At 45.0% G+C, this 27,818-nt stretch overlaps 2 protein-coding genes and 2 non-coding genes across 6 annotated transcripts in view; 2 read left to right on the top strand and 2 right to left on the bottom strand.

Moving 5' to 3' along the window:
- CCDC30 (coiled-coil domain containing 30) overlaps positions 1-7,362 on the bottom strand; it is a 61,618-nt gene extending 54,256 nt beyond the window's left edge. For 2 of the 3 annotated variants that reach the window (XM_066606734.1, XM_066606736.1), the window contains exons 1-2: positions 7,207-7,362; positions 5,441-5,674 (exon numbers count right to left, since the gene is read on the bottom strand). In XM_066606734.1, the coding sequence (XP_066462831.1) occupies positions 5,441-5,449 (9 nt within the window). In that variant the 5' untranslated portion in view covers positions 5,450-5,674; positions 7,207-7,362. The remainder of the gene's footprint in view (positions 1-5,440; positions 5,675-7,206) is intronic. The other variant, XM_066606735.1, reaches the window with a different exon arrangement.
- TRNAF-GAA (transfer RNA phenylalanine (anticodon GAA)) lies at positions 1,483-1,555 on the bottom strand. Its single transcript has one exon. It is a non-coding gene; the product is annotated as a tRNA-Phe (tRNA).
- Positions 7,363-7,610: 248 nt separating the features above from the next.
- On the top strand, positions 7,611-27,544 carry UTP3 (UTP3 small subunit processome component). The gene is made up of 16 exons (XM_066606731.1): positions 7,611-7,737; positions 9,228-9,309; positions 10,930-10,986; positions 11,610-11,666; positions 13,626-13,758; positions 14,974-15,048; positions 15,143-15,267; positions 17,039-17,185; positions 17,593-17,664; positions 19,630-19,670; positions 21,160-21,256; positions 21,344-21,484; positions 23,136-23,260; positions 23,337-23,394; positions 25,103-25,210; positions 27,272-27,544. Exons 1-16 carry the CDS (start codon positions 7,721-7,723, stop codon positions 27,362-27,364), a joined length of 1,428 nt encoding a protein of 475 aa, XP_066462828.1. The 5' UTR covers positions 7,611-7,720; the 3' UTR covers positions 27,365-27,544.
- On the top strand, positions 11,855-11,984 carry LOC136572120 (small nucleolar RNA SNORA15). Its single transcript, XR_010785775.1, has one exon. It is a non-coding gene; the product is annotated as a small nucleolar RNA SNORA15 (small nucleolar RNA).
- Positions 27,545-27,818: the final 274 nt, after the last annotated feature.

Raw genomic sequence — 27,818 nt, 5'->3', positions numbered from 1 at the left:
AAATTCAGAAAACGCCGCTATATCCGCTCCGTCGTACCCTGCAGAAGGTGACGTAACGCTGCCGGCCGGGCTGGGAATAGACCTGTTTATAAAGCTGCTAGATTTCCATTACAGCAAGCCCGGAGAAGGGAGAGGATGCATTCCCAATTTAGGAAATAACATTTGCTGTGGTCACACGGTGCCCCCTGAGACTGGAATAATGAGAAGATGACCCAGAACACAAGGGAGGTCCATGCAGCTCCCATATGAACTACATTCCATGCACTAGTAGTGTTCAGTTATTGTAGAACTACAAGTCCCAGCATGCCATGGCAGCTAGCGACTGTCAATGCATGCTAGAAAATGTTATTTTTGCCACATTTAGCGTCCCACAGTCATGTAATCACTCAGTATCAGATAAATGCATTTGAGAGTACAGTGACCTCATTAGGGTCAAAGGGATTTCCCAGGACTTAGGTCATCAATAGTTGATCAGAGGGGGTTCACCACTTCAGACCCCTCACCATTTAGCTGTCTGAAGTGGCTACAGTGCAAGCTGCAACTGCTTCAGTCCATACCAGGCGCAGCGCCGAACAGTGTATAGTGGCTGTACCTGGTATAGCGGTTCAGTCCCATTCATTTGAAGAGTCAATGCTGCTCATGTGAGCGCCAAGGCTTTTTCAGGCAGTGAATTGATTGGGCTCCAGAACCGCAATGATTTGCATTATATTGATGAACTATCCTGAGGATCAGTCATCAATAACCTTGTCCCGGAAAACCCCCTTTAAATATATACCGTGTTTCCCTGAAAATAAGACAGGGTCTTATATTAATTTTTGCTCCAAAATATTTCTTTTTTACATGTATAGCTGCCTGGACACTATTTAAAAATCATGCTAGGTCTTATTTTCGGGGCAGGTCTTATTTTCAGGGAAACAGGGTAGAACATGTGGCTTAGAGGGGTTCTTCAGATACCGGTCAGCCCCGCTTCATCAGAGTCTCCTGTATTAAAATAATAAACTGAAGTATATTTCTTTGTGGGATGAGTTGTATTTCATAAAGATAAGACTTTGAGTATTTATGACTTATTTATTAACTCTTTATTGGGAGTGAAATTAAAAAAGATCACCATTTTTTTTCCATGTTAAATCTTGCGCCATTCACCGACATAAATACCATCGGACCTCCATTCTGCGGTTCAGAATTTATCGAGCTGTTTTATGAGAATGGCAAATCTGAAATACCAACATTTATATATTTTTTGATGTTTACAGTGCGGTTCCTGTAACATGTTAGCTACGTTCCACTGGTCGATACAATTACGGTGATACCAAATTTCAACTTTTTACTACTTTGGCACAATTAAAACATTTAAAGAATAATTTGTGTCTCCCCGATCTGACAGCCAACATTTCTTTTATTAATTTATGCACAGCAGAGCTACAAGGGGTTAAAAGAAAGAAAGAAAAGCGTATCAATTGCTAGAGAGAGAAAAAAAACAACTGCCGAAACCCGGGATCGAACCAGGGACCTTTAGATCTTCAGTCTAACGCTCTCCCAACTGAGCTATTTCGGCTGGGTGGGGGTAGGTGGGAGGGTCATGTACACAACAATGCCCTGCTGCAGATGCATGACTGTGCACATGTGTGGTGTCCGACATGAGTCGGCACACCCTCCACTCCTCCCAGGATCACACACTGCTGCTGAGGGGGAACTGGATGTCAAAAAATTTGCAGATCTGGCGATGATGTAGATTCAGTTAGATGGGGGGATTTTTCACAGCAAACACCGTGGAAAAAGAAGTACATTTTGTGTAAATAATCTGCAACTTTTTAGAAATCTAATACGCTTGTGCCAGTGTTAAAACGTAGGCGTGGCTTATGAGGGGGAGGGGCCTCTGACAGATTTGAAAAGAGCTCACTCACGCAAGCGTATTACAATCGTGTGAATGCGCCCTAATTGCACTTTTTAAAAACTTTTGAAATGTCAGAAGTTTTGATCAGTGGGGTCCGGGTGCTGAGACCCCCATTGATCACTGAAATGAGGGGGCTGCAGCGCTCACCTGAGCTGTGGACCCCTTCGCCTGCCTTTGTTGCCCGCTGGCTCCTCTCAGCAGCTGATGACGGACGTGAAGATGTCTATAGACGTCTATGTGTCCGTCTTCAGCTGCTGAGAGGAGCCCACAAGACAACCGAAGGGGCACAGCGCTCGGGTGAACACTGAGCGATCAGCGGGGGGGTCTCAGCACCCGCAACCCCCACTGATCAAAACCTTCGACATGTTGCTCTCACATGCGAAAAGTTTTTTAAAAGTACAGTAATTCTTAAAGTATAATTTACCCTAAAAAGAGACATAAATACAACCAGAAATCGACTCCAGCGCATAGTTGGCGTGCGCCTCTTAATACGCGTTCTGCTCCTGTGGGGATCATATTAAGACTGGCAGACACCTCCTAATAAGTTTGGTGCATCTTTGCCTCTTGGTGCACCCAGTATATGTCTGCTATGAGCACAAGTAGATACCAGTTACATTTACACCAGTTTCTGGCATAAATTATAGCAAATCTCTCGATTGTGGAAGACTCCGCCCCGTACAATAACCCCGCCCCCTTTACCCGGCACTTTTGAAAACTGGCGAAAGAAAATAATAGTCACTAGTATATCCATCCCCGGTGGAGGTACCGTGACCTGTACTATAAAACTCGCTGCCAATCTCGGACAACTTCAATATCTCCTTATATGATAGTTTGTGATGAACTTATAGAACTGGTAAAAATCCAACTACCAAACTTTTTGGCCACGAGACCACCGATGTTCCCCACAAGTTGTGGTAATGCCCCAATTTTATTGTAAACTGATGAACTTTCGTGCCTCCGTATGAAAGGAAAAGTTGAATGACGCCGCAGAGACCAGAAACAGCGCGACAGAGAGGAGATGCTACACTGTCCTACCAAAAGTAATTGGACACCTGAGCAACAATCAGAAGTAGGATTTGTTTTCATATGTTAATGCTTAGTGGGGCTCCTTTGGCCCTAATGAGATTAGATGTTCTCTCTGGCATACTTTCCACTAATGTCTGATACACTTCAGCTGGTATTTCCCTTCATTCATCCTGCAAACATCTGTTAGGTTCTCTCAAAGAAGACGGACACTGTTCATATTTCCTGGCCCGACGTTCCAGTTCGTCCCAAAGATGTTCAGTAGGTTCAGGTCAGGACTTTGTGCAGGCCGGTCCAATCGTGGGACATCCAAATCCTCAAACCAACATAAGACAGCGTTGGATCTGTGACAAGGTTGGTGTCTTGTTGGCAGTATGGCCGACCATTCCCAGAGGATTGCCACATCGTCAGCAGCACATTATTGTCTAGGATGTCAGGGTCCACCTCCGTGTTCATGGTTCTACAACCAATGGACCGAGACCATGCCACGAAACACATTCCCAGACCACACTGGGACCTAAACTGTTGGCACAACACACTCGGGCAAAAAGTGTTCCCCATCATCCTCCACATCCACATCCATCCATCTGATATAAAGATGGAGTCACGTGATTCGTCACACCGTAGACATTCTTCCAATGCTCAATTGTCCAACTGCGACGCTCCCTGCACCATTGTAGACAGACCAATGTAACCTCTTTAAGAATATTCTCAAGACGTTTGCAGGATGAATGGAGGGAAATACCAACTGAAGTGTAGCAGATGTCAGTAGAAAGTATGCCACACAGAGTATCCAAGAGAAATTCTGTGCGGAATTTCCGTGCGGCAAATCTGCCCACAGCTCCTAATCCCGGGATTAACCAGCCATGTGGATGAGATTTTGCAAAAATCTCATCCACACGGGGGCGGCCAATCTGTCAAAAGTCGGGCAGAACTGGCGATGCGGCGTGGAATAGACAGGCGCAGCTTGTCAATTCTTGTTTTTTTCCGTTGTGGCCACACTCCTCTTTATAGGGAGAGAAAGCTGCAATGGAATGCCAGCGGCCGAACCACACCAAAACCCGCAGTGAAACGCCACGGGTTTTGAAGCTGCAGCTCTCCCGCGGAAATCTTGCGGCTTTTCGATGCGGCCAGGCCATGAGATTTCTGTCCCATGGGAACTCAGCCTTAAGCATTAACATATAGAAATAAATGCTGCTTTTCATTCTTGACAGGTGACCAATTACTTTTGTTAGGATAGAGGATTTGAATAGAAATGCAGACTGCACAACTCTCAAATTATCTCCAAATATATCTTGCTCCCCGACAAACCGTTTCAATAATCCTTCGTCTCAACAGGGCAGGATGGATTGGAATGGTCATCGGGTCTAGAAATAATATACTTCAGATACAACAGCGCCATAATGAGAAGGTTCCCAACATGGAATAAAGCAGAATTTTTAAAAAGTCTGCTTTTTATTTATTTATTCCCAGAACAGCGCCCCTCTTGTGCATTGGCTGTGTCTGGTATTGCAGCGCCGCCCTATTTACTTCAATGTGGTTGAGCTGCAATATTACAGACAGCCATGGACAGAAGTGGCACTGTGAGGCCTTAAATGAACCTTCAAGTAACTATTTCTCAACCCCAAGAAAGAAATGATTTACAACAGAAAGCTTCATGACACACAAGTGGAGACTGAGCTCATGTCTGGCTGACGTACAATGACCTCACCACCGAAGAGGAAGGTGTGATGTCATAGTCCGATGATGTCATTCTACAGCAGGGCCAATGAGCAATATACAGTAATGGTCCTACAGCAGATTTTTGAAGTCCGCTATGATTTTTCAGCACACGGACATCCAAAGATATAACTAATTAAATAAGCCCACTAGCTTCTCCCCACCCTGCCTGGTTGGATTGACAGGTCTTCCCCTATGCACGAATAGGACGAGACCCATCAATCAAGGCCAAGAAGGGCAGAGAGAATCTGGTGGAGAGCTGCGCTAAAAACTTTTCTCCCAGTTCCCAACTACTTTTTAAACTATGCTTTCGCCGAAAAGCCACAGTTTTATATAGTACGACTTAATTTTACCATGTGCATGTCCGGACTCCATACTGGCTGTGGTTCAAGCTTGTGACAGGTTTAAAGGGTTTTCCCAAAGAGTAACCAGCATTACTGGGGTAGATAAAATCCTTACAAATCGCTTCATTGATTAGATATCGGCTCCGATCCCCCGATGACCTCCACTGCGACTGCCGGATCGCAGCGCGCCCGAAGTAACTTTCTTCATTCATTCCTATGGAAGCCGCAAACTTAGCCTCATAGGAATGACTGGAGACAGTGACTTCTGGTCTGCTGATGGATCCGGCCAGCCACAGCGCAGAGGGCGGGACCTCTGCGGCTCTCATTAATGAAGCGATACGTAAGCGTATTTACTAATTTACTGACAACTAATTCTGCGCAGAGAACGCCATGATGATTGACTCATTGGAGACAAAAAGAATGAATTATTAACGCTGACACAGCAGACGGCCGGCGTTACCTTATCCATGGCAGTGTTAGCTCCCGGCTGTCATGGCCTCCTCACAAGGGTCGTCCATAAGAAGTGAACGGAGAGGGAGGGCAGATCTCATTGTAGTCCATGTCTGGGGATGAGAAGATGGAAATGCAGGAGGGAGGCAGCAGCACAACGAGGGGCAGGCGGGCATCTGGAGGGCTCGGACAGGAGTCAGCGGGCGCCGCGTTCTGCTGCACCTCCAATCCGACTAGATTCACCCTAAATGGATATAAAATTCTATTAGCTTGATTACATTAAATGTACTAATTATTATACATGACTGTTTGTGAAAGAGTCCGAAAGTGGAAAAACAGAGGAGTCAGAACAAAAGTGTGACTTGCCGACTCAAAGGCCCTGTATACAAAAGCCCCCGGAGTATGGGCTGTCAGGGTGCTAAAGGTACGGGACGTCAGTGCCTCCGACACTGGGTGCTGACAACCTCTCCACCCACCGGCACGAAGGAATGGAACAACAGCCTCACCATCGGCATGGGATGTAGCACACAAAAAGTCACATGGACCCACAGCACCCCCAAAGGCATGTGTTGTCAGCTTCCTTTCCCCCCAGAGGCATGGGATATCAGAGCCCCCAAAAGCACAAGTTGTCATCGCCCCCAAAAGTCACTGAGGCATGGGACATCAACGCCTCCAAAGACAGGGGCTGTCAGCACCCCAAAGGCACAGATACACAGGACGACAGCATATCCAAAGGGTTGTCAGCGACCCCTTCCCCCCAAAGACAAGGAGGCTCAGGTTGTCAGCACCCCCAGGAGGCAAGAGTTGTCATCGCCTTCAAGAGGCACAGAGATAGGCGACAACAGCACCCCCAAAGACACAGAGAAAGGAGACACCAATGCCCCCAAAGGAACAGATCGTCAGTGACCCCAAGAGGCACAGAGTTAGGGGATATCAGTGACCCTAAAGACACAGGTCGTCAGTGTCCCCAAAAGGCATGTGTAATCACCCACAAAAGGCACAGAGGCATGGGACATCAGCAACCCCAAAAAGAACAGAGGTAGGGGAGATCAGTGTCCCCAGAGACACAGAGAAAGGGGAGGTCAATGCCCCAAAGGCACAGGTCATCAGTGACCCCAAATAAAACAGAGATAGGGGATATCAGTGCCCCGAAAAGGGCGGGTTGCGAATGACGCAAAATAGGAAGGATCGTCAGCGCCTTTAAAAGACACATAGGCATGGGATGTCAATACCTCCGAAGGTGCGGGTCGTCAGTGACCTCAACTGGCGTGGCGGCGCGGGCATCAGCACCTCACGCTGTGGTTACACCTGCTGACAACCACAATGCTACATCCTATATGGGATGTTGGACTTTGTTATGTTCTCCTATCAGCGTCCCACCTTTACGGGCCAGCAGCGCCCCCCCGATGGTCTGGCAGCGCCCCCCAGTGGTCCGGCAGCGCTCCCTTGTGCCCCGATGGTCAGGCAGCGCCCCCATTGGTCCGGCAGCGCCCCCATTATGCGCAGGTGGTCCGGCTGCGCTCCTCGCCCCCTGATGGTCCGGCAGCACTCCCTCGCCCCCCTGGTTGTCCGACAGCGCTCTTTCGCACCTGATGGTCCGGCAGCGCTCCTCGCCCCCTGATGGTCCGGCAGCACTCCCTCGCCCCCTCGTTGTCCGGCAGCGCCCCCCTGGTCTGGCAACCCCAGGCTCCCTTGTCAGAATCCCACCTAGAAAACCTGAAAAGCCTGGCTCCCCCTCCAGCCGGCAGGACCGACCCTCAGAGCCCCCTCAAGTACCTGCAACTCATCACATCATGCGACCCCTCGTGCAGCCCCTCCAGGACCCTCAGAGCAACAGGTCCCAGCAGACAAATCCCCGGAGAGCCGGCCCATGGAGGGGATTCTCCCTCCTCCTGCTCCGTAGGGGGGCGGTCGTCATGGTTACCGCTTCCAGGCGACGGGGTGCACCACAAAAAGCCTTCCGCCCGGAACAAAACAAAAAAAAAAATCTAACATCCGCCCTCCTGTATGCGGAGCCCGGGCACCGTGCAGTAATATCCCGGCTCAGCTGTGTTGTTTCTGACTGACTTCCCGCCATTATCTGCCCGTACGGCTCTCCTCGCTCGCCTCACTTACCACCTTATCAACCATCAATATTCCTGACACAATTTTTTTTTTTTTTTTTTTTTTTAAACGTTCAATTTTTCTTTAACGGAACTAACGTTGTTGTCTTTGTTTCTGGAGCGACGATATTTTGGTGCGGACCGGAAGTCGTACACACATGAGAGCGGAGTCTGAATAAGGAGACAGCATGGGGAAGCCTCGGAGGTGAAGTATTATTAGCTGCAGCCTGGTGTAGGGGCCCCGGGGAGCCATGTTTATTGTGCACCCCGGTGTATGTTTACATGCGGTGTATGCGCTGCGCATTGTGTGCAGGAAATACGCGGTGCGTTACAGCGCGGGCTCACACGAGCGCAACTTATAGCGTATTACGTGCATGACGAATGGAGTCGGTGAAAGTACATTGATTTTCATTGACCCTTTTACACCAGCGGGGTTTTTTTTGAGCTAAAAAAAAGCGCAGAATGTTCTGTGTTTCCCGCGCTGGAGCCCCTTGGTCACCATGGGTGCGTGCGAAACGCTGTATGTATGGGAGATGTTTATATGCAAAGTTGCTAAGCGACGTAGTGGGAAATTAAAAATGTAAACGTGCGTGGTAAGTCGTCATGCGCACGCAAAATCGCTGCCATACGCGGCGATATGCCGGTTCATAGCGGTAAAACGCAGCGTATTTCCACCCACCTGTAGGGTGTTTCTTGCAGAAATTCGTAGCGTGTTTATGCACACAAAAAAAAGTAGGAAGGCCCAAAGTTTTCATATGCGAATACGCAGCTTTCCGGTGTGTGTGCGCCGGCCCGCTCAATTCTATGGCCTAATATGCACCAAAATGCGACGTGTTACGTATTTTTTAATGCGACTAAAAACAGCATAAGAAATCCGCATGTTGATGAACCCCTTGAAATGAATGGATTCTTCTCTGTCCACATTATGCATGTTTAAAAATACATGTAATGCGGAGCACACGCGTGTCCGTGTGAACAAGCCTCAGTATGACTCCTCCAGACCTCGTCCGCACGAGCGCTGTCTTAGCGCATTAGAGGCGCGTGAAAAGATTGCGTCTAATAGAACTAATGATCGGACCCAACCTATCTTTGTGTGCGCTGTCCATAGACTCCTCTGGGAGCTGGAAGACACCTCGGATCGTGTGAACGGGCGATCTCACCGCGGGAGTTGTGAGCTGGGAATCACCCGTTCGCACGATCTTTAGTGCAGTATAGCCGCAATCTTTTCAGGCGCCTATACTGCGCTAAAACAGCGCTCCTCTGAACCAGGGCAGACACTGGAAAAAATCGGCACTGGTCAGTTTACGCAAGCACAGAAACCTGAGGACCATCGGCCCGTGTAAGCAGGGAGTCGTTCATCTATGAATGGGCGTCTGTTTACTCCGAATATAGGGGCGGGCGGCGCAGAAGAAATCTGCAGTGCGCTCAGTTAGCAATAATCTCTGGGATGACTGTCGGCCGCTTAAGCACTAGATAGTCGCCTTACGTGAAAGGACCCTCCGGAGTTTGTTCAGAGCTCAGTGGCCATTTAAACTTTGTGACAACTTTTTAAATTGTGGCCATAAAAGGGGTTGTCCTCGGCGCATGGCCTGCTGAAGCCGCGGCACCAGATAAGTCTTCCTTTTCGCTTGTCTTTATGCAATACGTGTTCTTGGTCCTTCTGACTATAAGAATGTTATAACTTGTTTCTTACAGGATTGTGAGGCCTAAGAAGCAGAAAGGCACTGAAGTATATGACAAATCCCTGTCCAAAGCAGATATCCCATCAACTACAGAGGTGATTGGCTGAAACTTACTGTATATTTTCCTATGAATTCGGAACAATTGAATTTCTTTAAAGGACTCATACCATCTGGGTAACCCCTTTTCTTTATCAGGACCCATCAGTCAGTTTCTTCAGGACCCTTGCCAATGGGCTGTCATTGCCAGGAAGAGCTGCGGATGGCTAAAAGGGGTGATCCTGAGCTGGAGATCATTCTCTGTGACCTCCATTTGCCTTAGCAGAGCATATGGACAGAAGGGGAGCAACTCGTTCTAAAGGGAACCTGCCACCTTGGACAAATCCCCCCCCCCCCAATTTAAAGTAATGAATGAAGAGTAGACCCTGAGTTGAAATGTGTAATTTGTATATTTGCGCTCTTGTCTTGTTCCCTCGCTGTGCGCCTGCAAACCTGTTCTCAGCATGGAGGGACTACTGAGCTCATACACATAACGCCTTCTGTCCACGGCGATATTTCACTGCGTTACCCACGGCGATAACGCAATGAACGCTTTCCATAGGATAACTATGGAAAGCACAGCCCAATGTATCTGAGCGGAAAATCGTGTCGATTTTCCACTTGCGACTAAAAATTGCGGCATGCCGTGATTTTCTGCGATTAACCTATCATAATGATAGGCTCATCGCGGAAAATCGCGTTGACATTAGTGCTCCCCCGTGGTGATATATCGCAACGCCCGTGGACAGCCGGCCTAAGGGAGCAGCCTACTCCACTCAAAAGCAGCATGTAGTAAACTACCTGTTTGCCGGTGCTCAGCGGGGGTATTGGGGTGGTGGTGGTGGGGGGTGTAAGTATATAACAATTACACATTTCAACTCTGCGTCCTTTGTTCATTCATTACTTTAGATTATAGGTGTCATCTCAGCTGACGGTCTGTTTTAATGGCTTTTCCTAACTTACATGAATGACTGCAATGCAAACTAAAACTTTACAATGAAGAGCATTGCCCTATACTTCCCTGTCAGAGCTGCTCTGGCCCTTCTACACTGTCTGATCTTATCTCCTTCTGTTTGTCCCTGCAGTGTAATATTGTGTTATCCATTGAAACTAATGGCCCATTTACACGTAACGATTATCACTCAAAACTCATTCAAACGAACGAATTTGAGCAATAATCATTCACTGTAAATGCAAAAAACCCCACTCTTCTTTTGCAAATCGCTATCGCTTCAGTCAGCATAAAAACTATCACTGGCTTCTCATTCCATGTAAACGCTTAGCGCTTTGCATAGAAGGTGAAGCGCTGAGCAAAAACCCAGAAATGTTGTACTAAACGCTCCGCACGAGTTCTAACGACTTAGCGGTGACGTCAGCGCTCGTGCAGTCATGTTTAGCCGACTAGCCTCCTGTGTGAAAGGGCCATTAGTGTAACTCAATTATTGGCAGTGCCGTAATATTGCTTCCATCAGCTGCGTCTGCTAATACAGCTCAGTCCATTCAGGTGAAGAGGGATACTAGTCACAGCTGTTATACAAGACGGGTGCTCTGTTTTTATTTTTTTTTTTGGAAGAAAGCAGCCACAGTTTTTTTCTCTCTCTTACAACCCCGTAAATAAGTTGTTTGCAAGCTAATAAATATTTTCTATGACGTTTACTCGTATTCTTGTCTTCTTACAGTTAACCTCAGACTACTATAATGATGAAATCGATCAATTCCACGAGGAAAAGATTCAGGTAAACCCTTAACGGGGTTGGTAATCAGACATCCACCTTCTTGTCAATGGCGCTCCCTCTATTAAATAATTAATTTAAAATGTACTTACCCGCGGCAGGATTGTGGCCAACAGTCTAAATTTTCTTTCAATAAATACTTTTGAAACATAAAATGTACTTACCCCTCCGCTGCCAGGATCCAGTGCTGCAGCCCCGCTGTGGTCCCAGTGGTTGTTGTGACTTATGATGTCACAGGAAATCAGGTGACCATTGCAGCCATTGAGAGGCTACAGCGTCACCACTTGTTCCCCTGGCTTCGGCGATCACATCCTGACAGGAGTTCGGGAACTTCACACTGCAGCCTCTGATCGACTGCAGTACTCACTTGGTTTTCTGTGACATCATCTATCACCACAAACGCCGGGGCTACAGAACAAGATCCTGGCATGGCAGAGGGGTAAGTATAATAGGAGCACTATTGGGTCCTTTTCTAAATCCATTCCAGTGCTCCGCATGACAATGCTACCTATAGATCAGCACCATGCAACTTCTTTATCACATCTTCTATTCTGCTGGATTGCTCTATATGTTTCCTATCATATTTTAGCTTTCTCGTTTGACCACATTTTTTTTTTGCTATTCAGAGTTTGATGGCGAAAGGCGTGACGTTTGACAGCGATGAAGAACAGTATGACAGTGAGGTATGTGAAGGGCTTGCAAATGCAGTGCAGTTAGTTGGCGCTGTACAAATAAAGATGATTATTATTCCAGAAAGTTTATAATCCAGCACTTGCTTCTAGCGCAGAACTTGTGGAATTTTACAGGTCTGGAAACAGAAAAGTGAGCAAATGACCAATTATGTGACTTGTGTTAAAAAGCAAAGTTAGCTGCATGGATGAATTCTGCATTACCTTCTGGTAGATTTTGCGGTCAGACACCATGCTAAAGTAAATCACATGCGTGCTTTGCTATCTGGCGTTTCTTTTCTTGGCAGCGTCTTGGCACAATTGTGAACACCTGGGATAGTATAGTAGTTAGTATTGATCCACCTTTTTTCCTTTTGTGTACTCTCCTGAGAAAAAAAAAAAAAAGCTAAGTTAGAGCATTCCCTTTCAGAAGATCTCGCATTCCCATAAAATAATTCTGGAGAATCTTTTCTTAGAACTCTGCGTTGTGCCGTTTTTCTGTTATGCCTTGTGGAAAGGTATGAATAAATTGACTATTGGATGTTACTATTTCCAATGTCAATTGGAGGTGTGGGATGAACCATGTCAGTCCACCCTGTGACAATAGGAACGGTAAGATCCAGTTGTTGCTCATACATTTCCATAGGGATGACAGACGAACAGCACAATATCAAGCTCTTATACACGGTGTAATGTATTATTGTATGGGGAATGCAAGTATGTACTAGAGCTGAGATATCCTCTTTAGGGTATGTCTACATGTAGCGGAAATGCTGTGGAATATCCTTGGCAAATGCCATAGTGTTTCCACATCCAGAACGGGTTCAAAATCCAGAGCTGATTTCAGAAGATACGGCGCTCGCTCTCGCCTCCGAAGTCTTTGCGCTCTCTTTGCTACCTTCAGCGGACACGTGACTGCTTCTAGTGAGCGCCGGGTGCCTTGTCGGGTGTTGCAGAAGTGACCAGCAGCGCTGCTTTCACTAGAGGCCGCCAGGTGTCCGGTGAAGGAAGCGCCAAGAGTGCAAAGACTTCTTAGGTGAGAGGAGGGAGCGCTGTATCTCCTGAAACCGGCTGCGGATGCGCAGCTAGTTTTGAGTCCAAAGTCCGCACCGGTTTTGGATGCGTAAATGGTGCGTAATGTAGACATACCCTTATAGTTCTTTTCCAAAGACTCTCTAATTGTATCTGTTGTATATATTTTTGTAATCATACAATAATCCAAAATATCTGCTAAACCCAATCAATCAGCCGTTACTGCCTCTGTGTGCAGAATTGTAAATGCTTAAGAAGAAAGGTCGCATTAGCCTGAGCTTATAGAGATCTATGGGCAGCCATATAATTCATGGTTGTGCTTCAGATCAAGAGCTGCTCCACCCCTCCACAAACAGCCAACTTAAAGGGGTTGTCCCGCTGCAGCAAGTGGGTCTATACACTTCTGTATGGCCATATTAATGCACTTTGTAATGTACATTGTGCATTAATTATGAGCCATACAGAAGTTATCAAAAGTTTTTCACTTACCTGCTCCGTTGCTGGCGTCCTCGTCTCCATGGTTGCCGTCTAATTTTCGCCGTCTAATGGCCAAATTAGACGCGCTTGCGCAGTCCGGGTCTTCTGCTTTTCTCAATGGGGCTCCGTGTAGCTCCGCCCCGTCACGTGCCGATTCCAGCCAATCAGGAGGCTGGAATCGGCAATGGACCGCACAGAAGCCCTGCGGTCCACGGAGGGAGAAGATGCCGGCGGCCATCTTCACCGGGTAAGTAAGAAGTCACCGGAGCGCGGGGATTCAGGTAAGCGCTGTCCGGTGTTCTTTTTTAACCCCTGCATCGGGGTTGTCTCGCACCGAACGGGGGGGGGGGGGGGGGTCTGAAAAAAAAACAAAACCCGTTTCGGCGCGGGACAACCCCTTTAATTTAATTTTCAGTTTGTACCATTATCCTTAAAGTTCTGAGGTGCATTTTTTATTTGCTGCAGGATGAGGTTATGCCTCTTGATATCAAGGATGATGATGATGATGAAGACGTGGGAGAAGGAGATGATGTTGATGATGAAGGGGAGGATGATCGTGTTTCCATGGGCAGTGACCTAGAAGATCGTGACAAAGATGGTGAGCCAAGCAGTGCTAAATCTTTATCTTCAGTGGGTTTATCCATCACCTTAAGGGCTTATTCACAAGGGCGAGAAAACCGCTCAAGTTTTATGCGTTGAAATCTACGTCAAACATTTGCGATCCTCTGACACACGTGAAACACATGCCTGAGGATTGTAATTTAACAGAAGCGATGCATGGTTTTGGAATGAAAAATGCCTCACATTGGCGTGAAAAACACACGTTGGCAAGCACGATATTGGGCTGAGTTTCTTAGCACGATGTCGTGCTCGCCCGTGTGGATCTAGCTTTAGTGATCTGTTAGATCGTTGGGCTGTGCCACCTCTTGGGGTTCCATTTCTGGGAGCTCTAGGCCCAAAAACAAAGAGTGATCAGGTCTCTATCAGCCTGACTATGGGCTACTGTGCTTTACTTGTGCTGCATTCTTTACAGTTTTAGAGATTGGTGGTTATCCTCGCAGTGATATACAATCATTTACTGCAATAGGAACACCCCTTCCATTCAGGCCCCAGGACTTTTTTGTGCGTCTAGATGCATAGGGTCAATAATATGGCACTGGAGGCCCGCTCTGTACATGTCCGGTGTCAGCTGCCTTTGACGGCTGACACTCAACCACAATAGCCGCTATCAGTATTCACACCGATCCCAGCTGTTAACCCTTTAAATGCCACTGACAATTCTGCCAGTGGCATTTAAATCTCCTCCTCATTCTTGTACTTGCCCTCTTCATCCCCCAATGGGATTGCAAGGTGCTATCGGGTATCATGGCTGCTGGGGACGATGTACTTTTGGGCGTGTCTTCCCACTATACCAGTAAAAGTACTGAAGTATTACGGTATATAAATAAACAAATTATTTGTAAAATTAAGTGAAAAAATTGTTTTTATTAGTTTAAAAAATATAGTGGCCGAATTGCATTTTTTTACTTCACTTATAACTTTTTAAAAAGTTTTTTTAGTATATTATATGATACAACTTGTTCCACAAAAAAAAAAGCCCTCAGACAGCTACATGGATGGAAAAATGAGAGTTATGATTTCTTGATGGCCGCACCATTAAGGGGGTTAAAAGGGATATCTCATAGAGGGGAGTTAGTATTTCTTTTATTTTTGGTGCAGGCTACAGCATTTTGTGCTGTAAAGTGAATTTACTGATATTGTTGCTTCGTAGTGATGATGCCCATATAATGAAGTAATACAATCTTGTACTCAGGTTTTCCAGATGAATTGGCGTGGGGACAGAGGAAGAAGCTCTATTATGACACAGACTACAAAGAACACCAAAAAAGTAAGTTGGTCTCTTGAGCTCACGTTGGATTTACTAACTACAAAATGTAGAAGAATATATTTAATGTGTCAATTTAATTTTCCTTGTAATATAGAAGTAAAAAAAACTAAAGAAGAGCAGGAAGCCGAGGATGCGGAGGAGGAGGAGGAAGCGCAGAACATCCAGAGGCGTTTAGCAAAGACCCTCAATGAAGAAGACTATGGGTTGGATTTCATTCAGGTAAGCTGATCTAGTTCTTGTCCTTCCTAAGCCATAGGCAGGCAGATGGTTCTAGTGCACAACATACCTTGTCAGTTGTATGTGATCTACTGACCACCAGCAAACTAGGGCTTCAAAAAATAGTATCGAGCACAGAAGACCTTAACGTAGCTGCTTGGGTGGGTGTCTGTTCTGTGCCTTGTGATTCAGGCCTGTTTTTTATTTTGTGCCTCCTAAACCTTTTGCAGGTTACCAATTGGTTCCCAGCTTTGCTCGAAGCCATCATGAAAATGGCCTTTGGGTCTTTCAGATATGTTTTTTTTTTTTTTTTTCCCTCCTTTTCGAATTTTTCAGTTTATCATATTTCCATTTCGGTCTAGATAATGCAAATAAAGGAGATGGAACAATACCTTTGCAGCACCAGCATTCCTTCAAATCAATGTTAGGCTTTTTATGCAAGCCTTGTTACAAGGCTTGTATAGAGTCTAAAATTGATTTGAAGGAATGCTGCCTTCCAATAGGTGGCACTGCAGAGGTATTGTTCCGTCTCCCTTATTTGCATATTACCCAGAGTAGCATGAATGGCCTTACAAGTCTCCTCACTCACTCACCTTCTAGGTGCTCTCCCTAAGGAGAAAAGTTAGCGGTCTGGATAATATAATGTTTGAAGGAAGCCTGTCATTGCCTAGAAGTGCCATAAACTAAGTTATGGTGCTCATAGGACGGGTCATGAGGGGTCCAGGAGATGTACTTACCTGGCTACCTGTTTACACGCCAAAACCATAGGTAACAGCGTGGCGACTCATGTCTGCAAGCTGTTCATGCGTGCCCTTAGAGAGCAGTATATGTGTGTGCACAGAGTTCCTATAGGTGACAGCGTGAAAACAGGGAGCCAGGTAAGTGTACAAAGCACATCCTTGGACTGCTCAGAATCTATCCTTTGGGCAGCGTAACTTAGTTTTATGATGCTCATGCGTAGCAAAAGGTCCCTTTCCCCAGAAACTAGAGCTTTATCATGGAACTCCTGTGGATGTTTGAATCAAAGTAGGGAATGTGGAGCTCTGTATAAGAAAACCGGAGCTCCAACCCATATAGGTACATTCTAAAAATAATAAACACGTAATTTTTAGAGATGAGCGAACCTACTCGGCCACGCCCCTTTTTCGCCCGAGCGCCACGATTTTCGAGTACTTCCGTACTCGGGCGAAAAGATTCGGGGGGCGCCGTGGGTGAGCGGGGGGTTGCAGCGGGGAGTGGGGGGGGGGGGGAGAGGGAGAGAGAGAGGGCTCCCCCCTGTTCCCCACTGCTACCCCCCGCTCCACCACGCCCGCCCCCCGAATCTCTTCACCCGAGTACGGAAGTACTCGAAAATCGTGGTGCTCGATTGAGTAATTACTCGAAACGAGTAGATTCGCTCATCTCTAGTAATTTTTTAAAATTTATTTGAAATTAACAAAAACAATTTTATACACGCAGCTGATTGTTATCTACCAAAGATGATGTGCAACCCGCTGGTAACCTCATCCTCTCACGTCCGAGTAAAGTGTATAATCTGTGTTATAATTTAGGGTCTATTCACACTGCACTTGTAGTGCCTGTTGTTGGGTGGGTGAGCCCCTACACACACCTTTGGCATAAAACCTTGTCAGCCCATACACCAAACTGATGCTGTGCCATTCCATATACTAAGGAACAGAATACAAGTTGGCCGTGTGTACAGTGGTATACAGCAGGGAACACTGCAGTATATACATCTGATGTAAATAGTTCCTGACCGGCTCTTTATATGTAGGCATTCGCAGAAAAGCCGAGTGAAGAGACGCCCACTGAGCAGAAGATTGTTAAAGACCTGGAGCAAATGTCTGATAAGGAGAAGAGGAAATTGTTGAAGAAGGAATCTCCAGAACTAATGGAACTGATACAAGATCTTAAACGAAAGGTAATTGGGACGTCCCGAGGGAATGAATAAAGTTTTCAGTTCTGTGCAGCCTTTACATATGGATAGGTTTTCGACATAAATGCACTTTTGATGTTTGATTTCAATCCTGGCCCCAAAGTAGCTCTCCTCTAGAAGGAAGAAAGCGGTCTCTGTGGTTCCACCTATAGATGGCTTCCCTGTACGGGGCCTTTCTTATGGCGAAGAGCTATTTTGCGTTGCTCTTAAGAAGTAGTCTCCAACGTGTGGCTCTTCAGCTTTTGTAAAAGTACGACTCCCAGCATGCCTGAGGTTGGAGAGCCGCAGGTTAGAGAATGTTATATCCCTACTAACGAGTTTGGAGAATCAGTACGTTCTATAATTTTGGCTTCGTAGTCTATTGATGATCATCTTTTTGTGTGTTTTAATAGTTGGCTGAAGTGAAAAATGAGTTGGATCCTTTACTGCAAATGGTGAAAGATGGAATTATCCCTGAAGGAAAGGTAAAGAATGTTACTGCAAGGCAATCCATTAGCCATGAGTTGAGGCTCAGCCCCATTCACTTGGCAGGAGGGGCGCTGCGGCCATGTTTTCTATCATGTACACTACTAGGAGCATATTACAGACTGTTCACATAAAGCACTCGTGGAGCGCCATTCTCAATCTTCTGTTTACTCTGTTTCATGTTTGCTTGCACAGCGGATTATATTTTATGTAATATACTTGATAACTTCCTCATGTTTAACACATTCATGACTGCCTATTGTAAATTTACATTACGCAGTCGCTAAAGATGTAAGGAGCGGGCTCGGGAACAGAGTCTTCTCCATACCTCATGGCTTCCATCTATTTCTGACAGCTGCTGAGTTAGTGTTGATTTCGGCAGCTAACAGTTTAGATGCCGCAGTCAAATCTGATCGTGCGTCCAGTCAGCTGGAGGGTGGGAGTCCCTTTCCCTTGCTCCAGCGTCACCCCCTACGACGTGATCCGGATGTGCTGTTAGGTCCACATGGCAGCCGAGAGCCTTCTGAAGTATTCCAGGACTGCCATGCACAAATGCTGTAAAGCTTTGCTTGTGGCAGAGCTTCATGGGCAACACTAAAAATAACAATATAGGGCAATACTAAAGCTTGTTGTTTTTTTTTTTTTTTTCAGTTTCTTCTAAAGTAAAGTAAAGTTAAAAGTAAAAAAAAAAAACAACCTTTTCCAATTTTTCCTATTAAACAAATCTAAATAATGAAAAAAAAATCCATATATTTTGTATCACCAAGTACGTAAACGTTAGAACTATTAAAATAGCACAATTATCCGACATGGTGAAGACTGTGGGGGAAAAAAAGACAAAATGCTAGGTTTTTTTTTTTAAAACTTTTTGGTGTCTCGGCTTCCAACAAATTTGAATAAAATGTGATTTAAAAAAAGATACGTTTCACAAAATGGTACTAATAAAAACTACAGCTCACCTCACAAGGAGAGCCCTAACACAGCTTAATCAACGTGCGAATAAAAAAGTTGCGGGTCTCAGAATATGGCGATGGAAAGCAATTTTTTGTTTAAGAACAGATTTTTTTCATACATTTTATATTGTATATTAAATGGCACCACTAAAAAACACAAGTTGTCCCGCAAAAAAATAAGCCCCCATATGGCCATATCAATAGAAAAGTAAAGTTTTATGGCTCTTGGAAGGCAGAGACAAAAAAAACAAACAAAAAAATCTGTGGTCCTGAAGGGGTTAAAGGAGTTATTCTAAAATAAAATTTTGTCAATGAGAAATGTCGTTAAAAGGTAAAACTGATACATTGTTATACCTACTGGTAGACCCGAAGGCCCGGGTAGTGACACGGGGATTCTCAATGGTGTGCTTTGAATCCTTGTATCTGCCGCCCCAACTAGACCTGCTCTGGATATAAGTAGAGATGAGCGAATCTACTCGGTTCGGGTGTTTTTGCACTCGAGCACCGCTTTTTCCGAGTAACTGACTACTCGGACGAAAAGATTCAGGGGGCGCCGGGGGTGAGCGGGGGCTTGCAGAGGGGAGTGGGGGGAGACAGAGAGAGCTCCCCCTGTTCCCCACTGCTACCTCCCGCTCCACCACGCCACCCCCCGGCGCCCCCCGAATCTTTTCATCAGAGTAGTCAGTTACTCAGAAAAAGCGGTGCTTGAGTGCAAAAACACCCGAACCGAGTAAGTTCGCTCATCTCTGGATAGAAGTGTTTTAATTTTGCCCAAACTGTTCCTGTTATGTCTGGCAGCTGGGACTCCTCATCTTATAGAGATAAATGCATCATCTTTCTCCATTAAAATTAGTGAATATTACAGAACGCTCCACATTAATTCTCTTTTGATGTTTGGCACTAGAATTGCCCTATTTGTGGTATAGGCGGGGGACGGGGGTGGGTTTCGGCTACTGCACCACCACTAATGAAATGGTAAATTAGTGAAGACTCGCTTGTTGTGTTTCACAGGGCAGCGCCTACCTACAGACTAAATACCAGCTGTATTTAAAGTAAGTATCATAAGGAAATTCTGTCTGTGCTGCACATTGTGTGTTCTTTCCTTCATTCCCCTACAGTCGCTCGCTCATCTCGTCTGCACCTCAGACACATTTCCAATATCCTCCCTTTTCCTATTGGTGAAGCATCAAAGATGCTCATTGTTGCTCTGATCCTTTCTCTGCTTGATATTGCAGCTCGGTACTGGTTGGTCTTCCCCTCACTAAACGCTCCCCTCCCCATTCCTGCATACAGTAGTCGGTTTTATTTTAGACTAAGTTCCTCTTTAATCCAAGATTTTTCCCGAGCTGCACCAATTCTCTGGGATGCGCTACCCCAGACAACCACGTTATTCCCAAAAACCCACAGTTTTAAGCGTGCCCTAATAATGCATCTTTTTATGGAGGCCTACCATGGTCCCTAATTTAATTCTTCTCTTTTTACTCCTCTTCTACGTACACAGATACCTCTGGTGACAGGCTCATACAGTTTTATCTATAGTACCCTATTTATATAAAAGATGGCTGGACCTTTGAATAAAAGGACCAGTTGTATGTCTTGTATCACCCCATTTGCTCATAGATTGTAAGCTCTTGTGACTTTTATTGTTCAAATTGTTTAGTGGTCTAATACTGTATGCAATGTCCGGTTTTGGATTGTTCATGTTCCCTTTGCCCTTTTGCTCCTGTAGCTGACTAAGGTCGGGCTCACTTGAACAGGTCAGATCCTGCATGCGGATTTCCTCAGCGGAAGACCTGCGATCATTCACATAAAGTAATTGCGAATAGTTACGGAAGACCGTGTATGCAACCGGATTTACGCCTATGCACAGCGTATCATCTGCGCACAAGAATGATCTCCATCTCCTCTCCCGCTGGCATTCTGGCTTTTCTATTTATTTTCCTTTGAAGTAGCGTGCGTTTCTGCCACACATACGCAATGTTAATTGCATATGGGTGACAGAACACTCGGATCCATTAACTGTAATAGAGGCCGTCTGGTCAGAATCGGCGCATGCTGCGATTTTTCTTCCACTTGCAGAATCCCCTATTCCTACCTGCATGTCTGAGGGAACCGACGAGAGTTCATGGCTTTTAATGCTCGCGTATTACTGCATATCTGCTGCACGGACGCTGACCGCGGAATCCGCAATTCAAATCCGCCCATGTGAGCCCGGCCTGACGCTTAAAAAAAGCTGTGCCAGGATTAAAAATTTCATACATTCCCAAATATTTCTCGCTTTATTAAATTTTTTTTTTTAAAGAAATGATTTCATATGTAGTGTTTTTTTTAAACATGACTTTCATTTATCATCAAAATATATTTAAGAATAATATTTAACTTTGTAGCAAATGCTCTGAAGAATAATAGAAAAAAAAGAAATTTTGTATTTTTTTAAACTTAAGTATATATAAAATTGATGCACCTGCTGCGGAATATCTTGGCACTAAAGAAATTAGAGCTCATTGTTGGTACTACTCTTCTCTATTCTGTATTTTCTAGTTATTGCACAAACATCAGCTACTACTTGCTGCTGAAGGCAAAAAGAATCCCGATCTCCGGCCACCCTGTGATAGAGAGGCTGGTCACGTACAGGACTGTAAGTTGTGCTACTCTCTGTATTACCACTCTGTTCGCTGTATATCTGACCGTCCTCAGGGCTAAAGACTTATTTTCATTGTTTTAGCTGATAAATGATTTGGCTGTTGTGGATGAGAAATTATCTCCAGAAGTTCGTCTGCTACTATCTGAAGATTTTCAGAAAAGCCTTGCCGAAGGAAAACTTCACATCGGCCAGCCAAAGCCCTCTAAAAAGGCTGCTAAGAAGGTAAATGAAGTCTACGTTCATATAATGGCTCATGTCTTCCAAAAACCTTATTAGTCCAAAAGCTCTGGACTTCTGGCCCTTTTACCTGGGTCATTTAAACGGGTGCTGACGTCACCGCTGAGGTCGGCAGCGCTTGTGCAGTGCTTTCAAACAAAGTCCTGCCGGCCGCTCGCTGGCTTTTTGTCCGCTTTTCCCTCCCTACTCAGCACTTCCTATGGGAAGCGCTGTGCGGGGAACTTTCACACAGCACAAGAAGCCAGCGAGCTGGCAAGTGCTAACGAGGTTATTTAAGTAGGAAGGTCAGCTTGAACAACCGCTAACGACAAGTGAGCGATAGTTTTGCTTTCACACTGAACGATTATCGCTCGCTTTCGCTTGTTTGAATAAATTTTGAGCGATAAATGTTGCGTGTAAAAGGGCCTTAATATATGACTCTCTTACGGTGCTGCCCTGTTCTTTAAAAAAAAAAAAACATTTAAAGGGGCAAAAAAATTAAATAAGAGAAAATAAAGCAGGATTCATCCCCCACAAAATGAATCCCTAATATTGTCATGTGCATGAACCGTAAGACTTAGCTGAATATTCAACATTATCCTAGCCAATGAAAAAAATGTTTAATAGGCATATCACATCCTGATACTCTCAGATGCAAGGACAGAAAAGTTGAAGGGGTTCTACCACCACAATCCACTTTTGGTGCAGTGAGGAGGAGAGGGAGACACAGGACCCCCAATCTTAGGATCACTGGTGGTCTTTGTGGTGAGGCCCCCACCGATCACACTTTATCATATATCCATTGAATAGGTAATAAAAGTGGATTGTGGTACAACCCGTTTAAAATGTTTGGATCTGTGAGGGTCTGACCACTCTGACTTCAAAAGGAGGGTGCTATGTTCTTCTAGGGGCCCAAAAAAGATAAAATGGCCATGTGACATATGCACGCTTGTCTTCGTATCTCTATAGATTACTAGAGAGTGAGTCTTTGCATCACTGAGGTTCCTTGTGCTTAGTAGATGTGCCATAAAGGCTGTCATAGGAAAACTTTTTCCCATAAACCCTCGTTTCTTTAGGCAGATGCTTGATGCTGGCAGGACCCCACAATTAGTTGGGGATCCCCACCACAGGCGGTAGTGCAGGATAAACACATTACATGGTGTCTTTTGAAACTTAGTGGGTGTTGATCCAGGGATTACTCTGACTGCCATGATGGAGTTGGGAAGAATTTTTTTTTCCCCCCCAAAAATGGGCTAAATTGGCTTCTGCCTCTTTGGTTTTTTTTTGCCTTCCTCTGCATCAACAAAGTGGGGTGGAAACAGGCTGAACTAGATGGACATTGTCTGCCTTTAGTCTAACATACTATGTAAGGTCTGTATAGTCTATAGACACAAGTGGTCCTCCATACTGAGAGCCACTTCTGTTAGCCACTTTTTGTGCTGTTTAATGGACAGGGGGTTCACAATCAGTAAGCCCCTCCTCTATTACCTTTATGTGGATCTATAAGGCAAAGCTGGCAATCCCTTAAATATAAGTGTGTGATCCGGTTGATGGACCTTGATATTAGGACACCATGTTGGATGCATCAGCCTTCTGCCATGTTCTTCTACACTGTACCCGGTGACTTTGATCACATGTTTTCCTGTATGTAATGCAGCGCCCTGTATCTAAAGTCACGCCTGATGATGACAGCGATATGGATGAAGAAGATGCTCTGAATTACTACAGAATGATGGAGAAAAGATTATTGCAAAAGAGGAAGCCCCTGGAGGAGCCGGCGAGGTACGTAGTCTTATTGATGTGCCTCTGGAAAGTTCTTGATTCCTCCTTAATACTGTGAAATGTTTTGTTTGTCTAGTATGGAGGCTCCAGATGAAGAAATGGATCCCAACGCCAAGAGGGCCATCACATACCAGGTAAGTTGGAGGTTCTGTCAACTAGAGGAAAGGGCTGCCCTAAATTACTAAAGAATATGTGGCCACCACCAGCTTAGGTTTCCAGTAATGGAACTCTTCTGGGAAATGTTCTTGCACGCAGCAGTTTTTAGCCTTTCCTCTACTTAAACCCTTAAAGACGAGAGTTCCTTTTTGTTCCTTTCTGATGCTTTATTCTGAGACCCGTAACCTTATAGTTTTTGTTTTTTGCATGAATTGGGCTGTCAGAGTCCTGTAGCTTTTATTAGTACCATTTTGGGGTACATACGTCTTTTCCATCACTTTGTATTCCTTTTGGGGATCTTGGGTAACTAAACCCACAATTCTGGCATCCTGTACTTTTATTTTTTTACACTGCTTCCCATGCAGCATAAATAGTGCAATATTTTAATAGTTTGGAATGTTAGGCTGGGTTCACACTGGGCGGAATCTGCCCTGTGTGAACCCAGCCTTCCACAAACAGCAAAATGATGTGTTATTTTTATTGTTTACATTTTTATGGTAAAATAAGGAAGGGGGAGGGGCAGAGGGATTTAACTTTTTTTTTTTTTTTTTTTTAACCTTGTGGCCTTTAAGATTTTTTTTTTTTTCCCTTTTTTTGTACAGTCCCCATAGGGAACTTGAGAATACTTGATTGCTTCAACTATATTCAGTATTGCAGTATACAATTAATTTCAGTGTTGCCTACTAAGCTCTGTCACAGATGGCACTTTAAAATCGTCCATGCATTGCAACTCTGGGAGCCTTCACTAGGCTCTGGGCTATCTTGCTAGCCTATTGGCATCTCATGATCGTATCCTGGGAAGCCAATGGAGTGCCTGATGGTCCGCCTCCAGCTGATTGTTTAACCCCTTAATGACACGGCCTATTTTGGCGTTGAGGACCAAGCGTTTTTTGTGTTTTTTTTGGTATTTTTCCATCTCCATTTTTCAAAAGCCATAACTTTTTTTTATTTTTCCGTCGATGCGGCCGTATAAGGGCTTGTTTTTTGCGTGGCGAACTGTAGATTTTTTTTTCGTTTTTGGTACCATTTTTGGGTACATAAACTACATTGTTAAACTTTTATTATTATTTTTTTTATGATCGTAGGGAAAGAACGCATCAATTCTGCCATAGATTTTTTTAAATTTTTTTTTTTAAAGCGTTAATTATGCAGCATAAATGATACAACACATTTTTTTCTGCGGGTTGGTACGATTACAACGATACCTATTTTTTTTTTTAGGTTTTTCCACTTTTCCACAATAAAAACCCTTTTGCAGCAGGACGCCGGCTACTAGTGACAGCTGGCTCCCGCTGCGGGATAGTGCGAGATCTGCTATGATCTTGCGCTATCCCTATGACGTAAGGGTACGTCATTTTGCGGGAAGTACCCGCCTCCCCTGACGTACCCTTACGTCATGGGGCGGGAAGGGGTTAAACACACAGCATTAACTGTGATATCTAATTAGTTAACTGCCGCAATCAGAGCTAACTCCGATGGCAGCAGTTGCAGGTTGCTATCAAAAACAGCCGATAGCCAATATGGAGTGGACTTCCAAGCTCGCTCCATGCACCCTTAGCGATCACATTACTTATATTTATGTGATGCAGTCAGGAACATTTCTAAAATGGTCATATAATGTTACATGAAGACTTTAGTAACAAACGAGGAAGAAAGTCTTAACTTTGGACTTTGTTCACATTGCAGATTGCTAAGAATAAAGGGCTTACACCGAAAAGAAAGAAGATTGACCGCAACCCAAGAGTTAAACACCGAGAGAAATACAGACGCGCCAAGATCCGCAGAAAGGGCCAGGTACGTAATGCTGCACCCATCAGAACCAGCAGTGTTTGCGAGCTTTCACAGCACAGCCCTGATTTAGAGTGCCAGAGCCATTGCACAGTAGACATCGGTGGCTCTCGATGGACACAGTTGGCTTTCAATGAGTTCATAGGGTTGAGTCATGGTGGTCGTCTAGTTGGGTAGTGCTCCATGCTGCTGTATTTATCTGAACCTCCAATGCAGATCTCATCACCGTCTTACTCTATAGAGTCTGTTGCAGAGCAGTTCTCATATTTGGAAGGTATTTTCATATCATTTTTGCTAGTGAAGCTAAACTGTCAATAACGGCCAAGGTGATAGACGACTATTAGTCCACCCTGATACATTTATGTCAGTCAAACTAGATCTCCCTGAGTCTATAGAAAAAAAAAAATAGCGGAATTGCTTCTCCTTCCCGGTGTCACAATCTCGGGTCTCCATGCTCCTTGTGTCATCAGCCTGTTGGGCACATACCTTTCCACCCCTAGTAGTAATGTACTCCCAGCATGACCGATGAAGGGTTCACCCCGAACACCTATCACTGTTCACACGAAACACTAAATTAAAGGAGAAATGGGATACTTTATCCTGTTGTTTCATGAATTTTGGCTGGAGAGTTGCGCTGACATTCCAGTTCTCTTTTCCTGAACTTTAACAGAAAACAAAAGTTATGCTTTTCTAATAGCAGTTTGCTTCATCCGCTGCGTCACTATATCCAATTCACTTTAGTAGTAAGTGACTTTCCACCAGTGGCTTCTTCTCTGTAGCAGGGGCTAGCCTCCTCTGTTCTTCAGATTGGTAAAGGTCCCAGCTGTCAGGTCTCCACAGACTCTTATGAAATATCCAATTGATATCTGTAAGAGTCCTTGTACACGGACGATTGTCGAGCATTTAAGCGCCCAAGTCGACCCAGCGATTATCGCTCCAAGATTAATGATCGCTCAGTAAATAGGTGCGGCTAGAGATCGCCTCCGGCTCTCTATCTACATTCACAGTAGATGGCCAGATAAACAACTGCCTGTTTACACAGGATAATCATCCCTTGATTGTAATGCCTGCGCAAACTGAAGGATGAGTGAACGAGTTGACGTTCGTCCTTCAGTCGCTGGCCGCGCTTACACTGAACGATTATCGGTCACACTTACATGATTCTGCAAGAATCTGAACGATAATCATTACGTGTAAAAGGGTTCTAGAAATCTCTGGTGGAAACATGCTTTTTAACGTCTATTTTAATGCAGTACATGGCGTTTGTGTCTTATTGCCCTAATACTTGCACAAATGTGTTTAGGTTGAAAATTGATTGCTTTTGCAATGCCCTCTGTGCCAGTTTTGAGCTATTAGATTCCCCTTTGCAGAAGTATTTTGGATGTTTCAGCAATAGAGATGAGCGAACGTACTCGGATAAGCACTACTCGTCCGAGTAATGTGCCTTATCCGAGTACCGCTGTACTCGTGCTGAAAGATTCAGGACGCGCTGCGGAGCGGGGAGCTGCAGGGGAGAGCGGGGAGGAACGGAGGGGAGATCTTTCTCTCCTTCTCTCCCGCCCGCTCTGCCCCGCTGCGACTCACCTGTCAGCAGCGGAGCGTCCCGAATCTTTCAGCACGAGTACAGCGGTACTCGGATAAGGCACATTACTCGGACGAGTAGTGCTTATCCGAGTACGTTCGCTCATCTCTATTCAGCAACAATGCGGCTTCTAGCTTACTTTTTATATAGTTGTCCTTATTCAGGGTATGTGGGCAGTGTGTTCAAACTGCTAACCTATCCGGGACGATTGCAGCAAGTAAAGCTATATACAAGCTGTACAGATTTCTTTACTGCAATGCCTATATAAACTGCATTGTGACTGCTGGGTGTTTAATGATATAGAAGAAGCTTGTGCTAACTTGTAGGGTGGTAAGACCCCCAAGATCCAGCCATGCCGTTACGAAAGTTAGCTATTGATGTAGTTCCTATGAGAGGCCCCTGCTGCTTTCTCATACCTGACCTCCACTTCTGGCAGCGGTACTGGGTTTCCATTCTATTCTGACATCTGTTTATGCCGTTAACAGGTACGCGAGGTGCGGAAGGAAGAAGTCCGATACTCCGGGGAGATCTCTGGTATCCGTGCTGGAGTCAAGAAGAGCATCAAGCTCAAGTTGTAACATCGTTGAGATGAAATCTTGTACAGTAACACTCGTATTTGTAACGGTGTAGATGGGTTTTATATTTTCAAAGACTATTATTGCAATACTGTCACATGTACAGTCAATTAATGTTAATTCATATTAAACATTCAATTTCATTAAAGGGTACCTGACTTTTCAGGTGACCTTGCAGAATAACTTGCCATGGGTATGTACATGAGTTAGAACAATATTTGTGGCCATTCTATGGCTTGTATTGTGCACTTATCACTAGATTTCCCCTCCACAGACTTTTTTTGCTAGTTACTACTCTGGCTAGTACATAAGTACAAGCAGTCGCCATTTAAAGGGGAAGGGGCATTGTACCAGGTTATAAAGGTATCCCCCCATACATAGAATAGTTAATAACTATGATCAGTGGGAATCCCACGGCTGGGACCCCCACCAATCTCAAGAACGGGTACCAAGGGTC

The sequence above is a fragment of the Eleutherodactylus coqui genome, chromosome 6 (assembly GCF_035609145.1).
Source record: "Eleutherodactylus coqui strain aEleCoq1 chromosome 6, aEleCoq1.hap1, whole genome shotgun sequence".
In the NCBI taxonomy this organism is placed as follows: Eukaryota; Metazoa; Chordata; class Amphibia; order Anura; family Eleutherodactylidae; genus Eleutherodactylus; species Eleutherodactylus coqui.
Note: the sequence above shows the minus strand (reverse complement) of the source record. Positions and strands in the feature narration are given on the sequence as shown.

Bases quoted from the DNA above. Each gene is read 5' to 3' on its own strand.
- UTP3 (XM_066606731.1), top strand. The intron at 15,049-15,142 runs GTAAGTTGGTCT...CTTGTAATATAG, and splicing joins CTACAAAGAACACCAAAAAA to AAGTAAAAAAAACTAAAGAA. The intron at 17,186-17,592 runs GTAATTGGGACG...GTGTTTTAATAG, and splicing joins TACAAGATCTTAAACGAAAG to TTGGCTGAAGTGAAAAATGA.